Source organism: Loa loa (genome assembly GCF_000183805.2).
Source record: "Loa loa unplaced genomic scaffold supercont3.1, whole genome shotgun sequence".
NCBI lineage: Eukaryota > Metazoa > Nematoda > Chromadorea > Rhabditida > Onchocercidae > Loa > Loa loa.
In genome coordinates this window covers 648,206-660,646 of record NW_018108181.1, presented here as the reverse complement: position 1 = coordinate 660,646, position 12,441 = coordinate 648,206, and the positions used below count along the sequence as shown (strand labels likewise).

At 34.8% G+C, this 12,441-nt stretch overlaps 1 protein-coding gene across 1 annotated transcript in view; it reads left to right on the top strand.

Annotated features, from left to right (window-relative positions):
• The window catches only part of LOAG_16354 (CBR-SMK-1 protein), a 12,325-nt gene extending 1,845 nt beyond the window's left edge, over window positions 1-10,480 (top strand). Inside the window, exons 4-22 of the mRNA XM_020449006.1 lie at window positions 2,318-2,446; window positions 2,563-2,640; window positions 3,139-3,272; window positions 3,484-3,633; window positions 3,943-4,102; window positions 4,192-4,293; window positions 4,531-4,689; window positions 5,164-5,334; window positions 5,813-6,050; window positions 6,373-6,531; window positions 6,698-6,867; window positions 6,991-7,098; window positions 7,433-7,576; window positions 7,657-7,861; window positions 8,054-8,136; window positions 8,840-9,010; window positions 9,195-9,413; window positions 9,845-9,972; window positions 10,283-10,480. Coding sequence (XP_020307552.1) covers window positions 2,318-2,446; window positions 2,563-2,640; window positions 3,139-3,272; window positions 3,484-3,633; window positions 3,943-4,102; window positions 4,192-4,293; window positions 4,531-4,689; window positions 5,164-5,334; window positions 5,813-6,050; window positions 6,373-6,531; window positions 6,698-6,867; window positions 6,991-7,098; window positions 7,433-7,576; window positions 7,657-7,861; window positions 8,054-8,136; window positions 8,840-9,010; window positions 9,195-9,413; window positions 9,845-9,972; window positions 10,283-10,346 — 2,772 coding nt within the window. The 3' untranslated portion in view covers window positions 10,347-10,480. The remainder of the gene's footprint in view (window positions 1-2,317; window positions 2,447-2,562; window positions 2,641-3,138; window positions 3,273-3,483; window positions 3,634-3,942; window positions 4,103-4,191; window positions 4,294-4,530; window positions 4,690-5,163; window positions 5,335-5,812; window positions 6,051-6,372; window positions 6,532-6,697; window positions 6,868-6,990; window positions 7,099-7,432; window positions 7,577-7,656; window positions 7,862-8,053; window positions 8,137-8,839; window positions 9,011-9,194; window positions 9,414-9,844; window positions 9,973-10,282) is intronic.
• The last annotated feature ends 1,961 nt before the right edge of the window (window positions 10,481-12,441 follow it).

Here is a 12,441-nt window from a genome sequence, read left to right as displayed (position 1 = left end):
GTATGTGGAGTATGTGTGTGTGTGTATATGTGTATGTGTGCGTGTGTGTGTGTGTGTGTGTGTGTGTGTGTGTGTGTGTGTGTGTGTGTATCTGTGCTCCCTGGGACTGGTTCTCGTTCAGCTACCAGCAATCCGTCTTTGTATCCCACCGACCAACCAACCTAGACCCGAAGAAGGAGAATTGCTACCTCCCTAACCCTGACGCCTCATCCTGCAGTTTGATTTGATGCTTACTTTCACGCTCACCTATTGGTTTTCTCAGCTCATCCAATGTCTTATTTCGATTTTTATTTTCATTTTTTTATGCTAATGTTGCATTTGGTCCTACATGGTTTCCCAGTTATCACTTTCTTTATCATTAGATACCGCTAAATTTTATGAAGTTTGCTTAAGTGATTTTGAACATTTTGAATAAGACAAAAACTGAAATCCGGAATAAAATATAATGCATAATACATTTTTTATATAAGTGGTGGATAGCTGGACCTAAGGGAGCTACTCACTTCTGCAAGTTATGGTGTGGAAACATTTGTTAGCTCTGTATACCTGTTAATATTTTGGAAAAGGTAAATGGAAACTTTATTCAAGTAGAAATTTAAAGAAAATCCTATCTTCACAGTGTTAATATAAAAGATGTTGGGACAAATGTTTTGTAAATATTCAGTAGCAATTTGTTTCGCTGAAAGCGTCTCCCACTATTCGTTATTTTGTTTGGAAGAACAATTTTAAACAACAGACTTGGTAGCGGAAATAAAATTAAGTAATTGGATTGAGGATTGGTTGCAAATTTGTACTGTGAATAATATGCTGTATTAAAATAGTCATCATAATGGATATCTCTCTCTCTGAACAACATTAAGTAAAAAATAGCACAACATCTTATATTAGTTTTGCAATTTTTCCAAGTTTTTTATCGTTGTATCAATACTATGATTTTGGTCATTAATCGATAAATTTTTAACATTACGTTGCGATTTATGTTTGAAATTTTTAGTAGTGTTTCTACAATTAGTTGTACTCTTTCTTTTTGTGTAATGTTCTTTTATCGCTTTACATAACCTGGAGGAGAAGAGAGTTGAAAGTGTAGATAACTTTTACTTGGCATATTGATCAACAAAATTGGAAGCCGAAATTAGACTAGTGGATCACTCTTTGGCTGCAGAGTTTTTGAGGAAGTATTCACTCGTAATCCAAATATTTTAATACTATTTGGCTTAGTGAGCCAGTATCAGTGGCAGAGATAAACTTACGAATTTCCCAGTAGATTGTTGACAAGAAACCATTTTACCTATGAAACTGTTCACATCTATCGAATATACAGTCATGTTGTTGTTTTATTCAACGCATAATCTATTACAAATTTTACTACGAATATAGAAATATTTTAGGAAAATTGTACAAGCGAAAAATAGTGTGCACTTTTACTGTCCTGCATCCGTTATCTGTTATCAGCTTTGAAGCAGCCGCTTTGTTGTTCGTTGCTGCACTCTCCTTCAAGCACTCACTTTACCTGCCGCTGTCGTACTCGGCGTACTTTAAATGACCACACAGAAGCTCATCTGTCAAAATACTTCCTTCGACGACATTTTCCCTAGTGTACACATATTTTCAAGAATGACAGTTTAGTGCTTTATCAATATTGTCGTGAGGCTGAAAAGGCAGAACTCCTTCACTGATTGGAGTTGTCAGTCTGGAACTAGGGAGTGCTAAACTTTTATTAGATCGAAGGAGAACTGTGAAGAACTAAAGTTACACTTCATTTTTAAATTGAAATAGTTGCCACCAGCTGCATGATGAAGGATTTGATTTGAACGAGAGATAATTGAAAACCATCTACCATATCACTGAAGTGCTTAACATTTCCACGAGCATCGTATCAAGTTACAAGCTCTTTGTTCATTTTTATTTGGTCTGAGTTCTTTATGTAATCATTTGTCTTTCAGAACTCTAAAACGTAAAACAGCGCTCAGGTGAACACCCTGGCGTGATTTTTAAAGGAACTAAACAATATACTTTTTGTTTCGAAATTACCTTCCCGCATCGATTTCTTCGAAAAAAAGCAGACTGCTAGAGTTTTCTATTAAATCTTTTTGAGCTGTTGGGTGTAATTCTATTTTTCTTTACTTCTTTTAAATGATATAAAACTGTCTCATGTTACCTAACTTCGTTGGATATAAGAAATTTGCATGGAAAGTACAAAGTGAAAAGTGACGTAATAAAGAATGATCAAAAATCAAAGATTAGAAGATTATATGAGGTGTTGAATAAGCATTATCAGTACTTGTCCCTCCGTATTCACAGTCACATCGCTTTTCAGGAAACATTAATAGTTTGGTCAGAATCAGATACCTGTGACTTGGCGCTATCTTTTCAAGACAAGACAGGATGTGAGGATATTTGGGAGAAAATTTGTCAAGTACAGGGTCGCGACCCGGAACAACATCCTGTAAGTTAATAGCATGGAGACGGGCTCGTTTAGTTCTATGAAAATTTACAATTTTATGATATAATAGAATCACTATTCTTCAAATAAAATTAGCAGAAACTGCTCCATATTTTTAGGATTTCACAGGGAACTATGAAGATCTGGATGATTCGGAAGGTTTGGATTCCGTTGGACAGGGATACAGTGGACAGCGGGTAAGGTTTCAAATTCAATGAAAAATTATAAACTTAATGCCTGATAAAAACAAGGAATAGCAAGGAAGAGAATGCAGGAAATTAAATAACGGTCTCACTACTTTTTTTTCTGTGAAAGAGAGAGAGAAAAGCAAAAAGTTTAGCATAAAATGATGTGATAAAATATGAGCTTTAGAGTTTTATCAGACCTTCGTATTTTCATGAATACCTTCCGAATCGGAAGGTATTCATTCGCAACCTGAAATGCAGCTCACAGCTCACAGGCTATATATTTAGATCTTTTCGTGATTGTTTTTTCATTCTTTGTGAGTTGGATCTTCATTTTTCACATTTTAACATTATAATTAACATTAAAACTTTTTATTTTAACATTAAAAACATTAAATTCCACGTTATTTGTGGCTGTGATAATTAGAAGGTTTGCGAAAAATTCGAAATATTTTTCTAAGTCAAGTCTATAGTCATAACAGAGTAGAATCGTGCTTTCATCCTCTTCAGTCGGCTGCGGGAGCTACAATCACTCTTCCACCATGTGAATTAAATTCATTAGCCGATATCGAGGTCATGATTTCGAATAGCTTTGGGTCGGCCGCTCTTCGAGAAAAACTGGCAATAGCAATTGAAAATCAAGGGTACTCTTATGAACTCATGATTATTTATTTAAATTACCTCATCTTCCAGTTTTATGCAATAGAGAATGCAAACATCTTTATTTAATATATCATTATTAGATGTTTTTTTCGCTAACGATAACCAAAGCTAAAGATTTTTGCATGTTGTCAGGGGAAATATTCATGAAGTTATTGAAAAAAAACTGCGTATTAAAGGGAAAGGCAATTCCAGGTATGTTGCGAAACTCTGTGATCTTTTCCATATGTGTGAAGATCTCGAACATATTGATGCGCTGCATACATTGCATCAAATTGCGCGCAGTTTATTCATGTTGAATCGCAATACACTTCTTGAAATTTTACTTAGTGAAAAATATTTCAAGTAAGTTTCTCTTGGCTTTCGATTGGTAATAAAATTAACTAGTGATTTCGAATTGATCTGACAGCTATACTCCGAATGGCCGTTTTTTTAAACCCTTCCTATCTGCCACGGACTTTTAATTTCTCGTATCAGTACTCTTTCCCTATCACCAAACATCATAAAAGCACAACATACGATTTTCCTCGTTGCTGGATCGGCTTTTGTATATTTTAGACGAAGGGAAATTGTAATTTGAGTAATAATGACTAACCTAGAATTTACCTCAAATAAAGTACCGGCTGTAAAGAGCTTCTAGCGATAAACTTCTAGAGATATTGTTGGGATGTTAGAGTATGATCCAGCTGAACCTAAGCCGCGAAAACACCGTGAATTCTTATTCCAAAAAGCCAGATTTCGAGAAGTGTTGCCCATTCACAACGATGAATTACGTCAAAAGATACATCAGACTTACAGAGTTCAGTATGTTCAGGTATGGAATTGCTTTTCTGGCGATCGTTTTCTGATCATCGGCATCTCTAAAAAAATAAGCTGCGAGGAGCAACTTTCATTTTTTTTCAGGATATCTGCTTGCCAGCACCTTCTTTGTTTGAAGAGAATTTGTTGTCCGTTCTGAACAGTTATTTGTTTTTCAACCGAGTAGATATTGTTAGTTTGTTACAGGTAGCAGATTTCTGCTTTAAGATTACAAACTTTTTATGGAAATTAAAGATTTCAATTTAAACATATAGTCTTTTCGAAAGAATGAACTTTCTCGAAAAAAGTCGGAGGTCATTTCAAAGTTGGGATTCTGCAGAGATCACGAAGCAGAAACTTTATGGATTCTTAAACTCAAATAACATCTGCTTTTCCCGACACTTTATCTAACAAACTTTATTTCATGAAATTTCTGTGTTTTAGGATGATAAGCAACTTTTGAAGGATTTATTCGACCAATTAAAGAATCCTGCAACAACAACTGAAAGGAGGAAGGACCTAACTATGTTTTTAAAGGAATTTTGTTCCTTCTCAACATCACTGCAACCAAATGGACCGCAAGGGCGTGAAAATTTTTATAAAGTAATGCATAATAAAAATAAAGCACTTCTAGCGATTAGGCAGTGATGTAATAGACTTTTTATTATATATATACTTAATATTTAAAAATAAATTGAATAAATATCAGAGTTGACATTTCGAAGTTGTCTGAATGGTATTGCTAATTAATTTTGTTGTACTTGAAATGGGCTTGATTCCGACATTTTATTGTCTTCAGCCGTGTAAAAAGAGTTAACTGGTGGAATGGACATGTCACCAACAAGAATAAGTTGTATATTTGATTCAGGTGCAGCAAAAAAATCTATGAAATGTAAGAAGATGCTGTAAGATCCATGAAGTTCTTGAAATATCTTGCTGCGATGCAATAATCATGAAGTTTTCTTGAAATATCTTGCTATTAAGCATTCTCTTGTAGGAGGGATGACGTATGTTCCATGGCGCAGGCTATGTTATGTTATGGAATAGTATGTGGTTAATTAAAGCGACAATTTTCAGACCTTAATGCAAAATGACGTACTAGCAGCAATAGAACCATGTATCACAAGTAAAGATGTACAAACGCGAGCAACAACTGTTGAAATGTTCGTGATGATTGTTGAATTTAATCCGCAGACTGCACGGGATTACCTTCTTCAACAAGGTCGCGGGTTTGGAGAAGCTAAAAATGTTAGTTTAAAAAGTTAGCTTATTGTCGCCTAACTTTATAGTAGAATCGGTTTTTTGAAACTCATGAAGTCTGAAAGAGCCTGGTCTAGACTTTCTATCTGGTCTCAGTGGAAGTTGCTATCTTATTCTATAAGCAAGAAAGGTTTTGATTCGAAGAGTTCGAATTAGGAAAATTACTCCCGTGTTTTTCTTATTTGGGGTATATTTTTGTATAAAAGTAGAAATGCAAATTTTGAAGATACACCTGCAGAATTGTTCACATCTTTATTTGTGCTTATCACAGCTGCAATTTCATAGTCATTTTATTGAAAAAGGACCTTTTAAATGTTAATAAATTGTGAAAATGTGTTGCTCACCAAACACTGGTATCCGATACGTTGGCTGGCAAGTAAAAATAAGCTTATGAATCACGACTATAATAAAGCAAGTAGAATAGGAGCACAACACGAATGAATTGTTAAAAATTAAACGCTTGCAGAATCAGTTGCTACTTAATAAATTGATTGATCACATGTTAACGGATCGTGATCCGGAACTGACGTCAGCGTACACTATGGTTAAAGTAATGCAGTCGTTGCTGGATCCAGATAACATGATTACAGCACCAAATATGAAATCAGAAAGACATGAATTTTTAACTTTTTTTTACCGACGATCTATGGAAACGTTATGTCGACCGTTGTATGCAAATACTGAAAACGATACATTAAAAAGAGGTAAGGATAAGATGCTCACACTGTCTCTCATGAATCGATCTGAACGTTGGACAAGCCCTGGCTCTTCAGTTTCATACATTCTTTCATAGCTAGCATTTACTTGTAACATCAAATGTAAACGACTTTCAAATTCCAGCAGTCAATTATTTCGAAACAGCTGAATTGGTTAATAAAAAATTCGGTAAATCGAGTAAAATTAATTGAGTTTTAAGGTTCCTGATTTGAATTATATCTTCCAGTTAACTCCATGAGATTTAGTTTTTATCTTACAGGTTTTGTGGTATTCAAATTTTAGTTAGTAATCAATCATTTTGATTTGCAGATAATTACCATTGTGCAAATCAGCAAGCAATGATCATCGATATTCTCTGCTTTTGCTTCGAACATCACGCGGTCCATATGCGTAATTATTGCATTAGCAACAAATTGCTGAATCGCGTGCTTGTCCTTTTGAAGAGCAAACATCATTTTCTTGCTTTGAGTATGACTACACGTCCTTTTAACTTATGGTGTATTTGTGTCTTTCCGAATTCATATTTCACTCCTAGTCATGCAAAAGTAAAATGCATTTGATACAAAACACTGTCTGCGAAAACTTCTTGTTACTTAATTCATTTTTCATTAAGGTTTAATTGAGTTCATTTTAGGTGCACTACGCTTGTTCCGACGGGTTGTCCAACTAAAAGATGAATTCTATTATCGGTATACTGTGAGAGATGATGTCATGCAGCCTATCGTTGAATGCTTCAGGAAAAACGGCCATCGGTACAACCTCCTAAATTCTGCAATAATTGAACTTTTTGAATTCATTAGAATGGTGAGTTGCTTTCCAATTGAGCTTACTTATATTATGAAGTTTTTTTATGGTGTAGATTTGAATTTTTATTCTCTCATTTATATTTCAAAGGCGTATTGGATGAAACGGCCGAACTGATTTCAGGAAGATATCAAACCACTGATTATCTATGTTGTCGAAAATTTTGGTAAGGATTTTGAAGACGTCATATACGTAACGACATTCAAGTCGCTGCGCTTAAAATATGAACAAGTAAGTAGTAATGCTGAGGTACTTTAACCTACTTCCGCACTTTTTGTTCAAGTAAGTCGGAAGCGATGTTTGAGTGGCCCTGACGAAAGAAATGAGATTCAAATGTTAAAATAAAGACTTGTTAAGAAGGTGCATAGATTGCTATTTATGAAATCACTGGACCCTCAGATCATGAAAAATTTCAAGCGGTTTTTTAAGCTTGCCTACCATTGCATTAGATATGGACTACAAACTTTGTGGAGAATTCTAGTATTGATTAGTCATGTATTAAATACCGGAAATGATTCAATTAAAAAAATTCTCAGGTTTTTCCCTGAATTTAAATCCCTTTAAGATGAGGGATCGTGAAGGTCGCAAAATGGAGGACTCATCACCTTCTGATTCTTTAATCTCCGTTGAAACTAATTTACCGGCACAGTGGAAAATGGAACGTCAGGCTGATGCTGATGAACAGTGGTTTAACGATGACGATTCAGAGGTTAACTTCATGGTTTTATTTCCATCGGTATTAAAATATGTATTGAAATTTGAGCAGAGGGGCATTTTATTTGTTTGCAGAACGCATCGCCAACAGGAGATTGGGATCCTAACAAGCAAGGTAAAGAACCAGGAACGACTTTAGTGTCTCACTCCGCACTACTTGATGTTTCTCCTTCTTCTTCTGCTGCCTCTGTTGCCAAGGAGGATGAGTCATTAGAGAAAAGTATAACAACGAGGAAAATGGGCATTGAACCCCTTCTTCCTAATTTATTGAAGCGCAAAGGTTAGTATTCAAAAAAGTAAGAGAATCATTGTAGAAGAAACTTTGAAAATCTTTTGTGTACATTTCTGAGGATATTCTAGGATTATGAATAGGCAGTTAGAAAAAGGAAAAGGGTTTTGCGTATATTTATGAGAAATTAAGTTGAGTCGGTGCATGTATAGTAAAAGTACATATCGCATATCGTATTTTCAGTAGAAGATGAGTCAGATGCTGTTTTCCAAACTCAGATTAATGTCCCGCTTAAAACTCATATTGCACCTCGAATTATCATTAAGGTTTGTTGTCTACTTCACATCACAGTGTGAGTTTACTGTCACTCTTTTGCGGTACAGATAAGTTGCAAACAGTTAGTAAACTTATGTCAATGTAAACTTATATCAATTGTAATAAAGTGAAGCGTATATCGCATTGGATTCTGATATATCATATTTATCATCGTCGTGATGTTCATCGGATGAGGTAGGTAGATAAGATTCTTAGAAGTGCCTCATGTTATCATGAAATAACAGAGTCGCAGAAGTTCATAGACCAAATATATCTATTGTATAATTATGAGCGTAGGAGTGGTAATAAATTATAGGTTGAGTCGTGAATAAATGCTTTATTTCGTTTGGGTTATATTTGTGATACAATTTTTCTGAAGATCAAGAGAATTGGAAAAGTTTGTGCGATCGGTGCAATATAAGACATTCTTACTGTCGTCAGTATATCACTATTCATTGTCATTTTTGATAATATGTTACTGTCAAATACACAAGTGTTCGCTTTAGTTAATAATATTCACCAGCATTACTTTACTATGACAGTGCAGTGAGCGGTTGCTTAGGCCTAGCATTTTTTAACGAATGGTATCATTGCGAATTTTCTTAATTTTTTGCAGTAGGTATCATTGCAAATTTTCTTAATTTTTTGCAGTAGGTATCATTGCGAATTTTCTTATTTTTTTGCAAAGCAGCCTAAATCTGATCAAAATTCCAGGTAAATACCGATAAACAGAACCCTTCTTTATCATTACCTGCCCAACCAACATGCAATTCACCGCCTGGTGATCCAGTTGTTTCGTCCACCGAAACTGGAAATTCTCCATCTAGTTCAACCTCCTCGCGTGTAGCGTCATCCGCAAGCGTTGTAACCGTTCTTGCCAAAAAGGTTGGTTACGATGCAGGACACAGTTTTTTGTTTATCTAATTGTTTTATTGTGTCCAATTATTTATTTGCAGTTCAGGTCCTAAAAAATTAACCTAAAACTAAAAGTTTTTTCTAAGGATGTAAAAATCTGAAAATTTTCGAAGAAAAGGTTGTTGACTGGTAATATTAGCAATATCAATTTAAGCCCCTGGTAGAGTACGACGAGAGTGACAGTGATGAGGAAGACGAAACCACGGATTCCGGATCAACGGGAGATTCACTACCTTCAAGCTCGAGTTCAATTGGCCGGCCTTCTTCAAATCTTAGCAGTCAGTCATCTAGTGACGATCAGGATGACGTAAGCAGCACGTCGGGCGATCATGAACCCTCTCCTGTTTCTATTGACGATATCAAAAAAGATGAGGTTAGTTCATAGTGCTGAATTTGAATTCTAACTTTTGTTTTGTTAAGTAGGTAGTTATGTCTCAGTCTTTTCACTGATTTCATTAGTCTCCGGATTATGAAATGTAGAAAATTTCTCTATTTTAATGAATTAGAGTTAGTGAAAAGGGCAGAAAAACTGCAGATGAATCAAATGGATGCATTATTTGTTGGATATTGCGAATTGTTTTGTTTTAAGGGTGAAATAACTTTTCCAAAAAATAATCAAAGTCTTATTCCATGTTTCTCGACTTTTAAACCCTTTTCTTCAATTAACATATTTAATAATATAATGAGACAGATACGGTTTAGAGGTTATGTTTTTGCAGTCGTATGATAAGCTGGTTAGATCATGTTTGTGATTATGGCAGAAAAAGAAAAATTTGCAGTAATTTAAATTTTAGTCATTTTTAGGATCAAAAAGACCAAAGCATATCACGAAAAAGATCCTCGGAATCAACGCTAACTGGCGAAACAATAAGAGAGCAGCTTGTTAAGAAAGGTGATATCTCTGGTGATGACCTCGCTACGAAAAGACTGAGGTCAGTTTATTATTGCTGTTTTATGTCAACTGATAAGAAATAGTTAATCAAAAGGTTTTTTTTAATAACGTCTGATTACTGCTCACAAATAATTTAATTAATGATCAGGAGGGAAAAATTAGCAGTCGTCATCAATTTGAATTTTTCTAAACAGTGATATGTTTGATAACCACATTCAGTTTGATTTTTTCAATGTAATATTCTTTATCATTCATTACGATAAACGTAGTTGCTATTTTGTTTAGCAGGATCTTCTCTTTAAAGTGGCATTTATTTTTGAATAGAGCAAGTTTTTCGGTTATTTTTTCAGGTTACATGATGGAAATTTTGAAACAGAAGCAGTAAGACCGAATGAGCAATCAGCTCTTAAGTGATGACTTAAACGAACACTGTTTGCTAGATTGCAGGTCTTGCATTACCTCGTCATTAGCACGCTCTCCTTAATTTTTCAAAGATTTCTTATCCCTAGTTCTTCCGAATAACTGAAACTTACATCTTTATCAGAATTGCTATTCTAAATAATTACAAGTTTCTGTTATATTTACCAGTTCATTTGGTCAAGTATGCACATAAAAGTTGAAGGTCTCACTTTACCGCTGTTTTTTGGAAAGTTCCATCCATTCCTGATGGTAATTGATCTCATCTGGCATGCATTAAAGATTGTATCACAGTGTTCTCCATATTATGATTTATATATGTTTTTTATTTAAATTAAGATTTTCTTTTCAATAAATTTAGACAAAATAAAATGTGTAACAGATTTTGATGCCCTTTTTTGTGATCGTAGGTTTTCCGGAATTACAAAAAAAATAAGTGGAATGTAATAGATTTAGTGGAGATGTGAGCTTATCGTATGTATCATTTTTTCCTTTGATCCCAGTTTCTGTTTTCACCTTTTTTTTTACATTGCAGTTATTGATTTGAAAACAAAAATTTTTTTTAATATCAGATATTTCGTATGACTTTACTGCCTTAATGTAGTTTGAAATTGAGATCTTTCTGGAATTATCGGAGTTTTGTTACATTTTACTGCAGATCTAGCTTACAGTTCTTTTTTCTTATGAATATTTGTTGCGCGTTCAAAAATTTTGAGATAATTCCGGTGATTTTTTATTCGTTTGACAAGATTCTCGTTTGGTTTACTACCGCATTCGTTTGTGGTTCTCTTCAGAACCCTAATTTAGGATTTCTTTTTGGAATTTTAATTTGAAGTTCTCAATATGACAGCCTGCAACTATTGTATTTTAACGTAATTTCGATGTTTTGTTTCGATATTTTTATGTGGATTGAATGACTGCTGTGCAATAATGTTTGTTAGTCTAATGCATGCGAAAATCAGTATCTGTATATGACTGAAGTGGTGAATCGCATAAGGCTTTCGCATTGACTATCCAAAGTGATCACCTTGGAACACAATATTTATTTACTAACAGTTTCATGAGTTCTTGTCGTGGTTGCCGAACCGATCGTGACGCGGATTGTTATCGGAATTCAATGGTATGGGGTAGGAGAGATGGATTGTGGCATGAAGGGTACTTCACACTGTAATGTGGACAGGTCAGAAGTAGCATCCATTGGACGTCACTAGGATTCTGTTTTGTTAAACAGTGTGAAAGTACCCTTCATGCTTAATACTGTTAAGCACACTGTTAAACAGTGTGGAAGTTCCCTTCCATTGTTACAAATTCATTTTTTCATTCCACTTGCGATGGGTTCGGTAGGCTAAGTTAAATGGCGAAAGTGGTTTGGTAAGGTTGCTTGCTAAATGTTATCTAAGAAGGTGTTTATTATTCGGATGTATGGGGGTGAACGTTGGAGATGTGGATGGATTTTGAAATATTTTTCTAAGTATCCTGCCGAGAGTTTGAGGTATATTACAGATGAATGAGATGATGTCATCATTGTGGTTTTAGTCGAACAGGAAAATCTTTATTAATCATGAATGAAACTGATGACGGGTATTGTTGCATCTGTGGGCAATTCTTGAGGCTTTTCAAACTCAATCCATTTTGATCAGAATTCGATTATATTAAGGTGGAAGGTTTGTAACTGGAGGATTTATATTTCTTTTGAAAATGTAGAACAGTCAAAGCTATGCTACTTTCAAAGGATGAATTCCAGACTCTTGGGGATTCTCGGGAGTACGGGACGTTGTACAAAGCACATGGTCACAGATGCATACAATTCCTGGGAGTAATAAGGCATCAATTTATACATACAAGAGAAGTTTGCTGAGGGAGATGTCACTGATTGCTGCTTTCAGTTAATTGCTTGTATGCCATTTTTCGACACCTTGCATGCTTTCCCTGCCTGTCAAAATAATTTCATTTATGTATGATGCATATCGTGCAAGCTGCAAATTCTACTTATGGGTGGATGGATGGATGCATTTGCGAGGTTTGCAACTTGCACAGAAATTGTATGATAAAAATGATCTTGTAATATCTCGTCTACAACAGCTGATTCAAA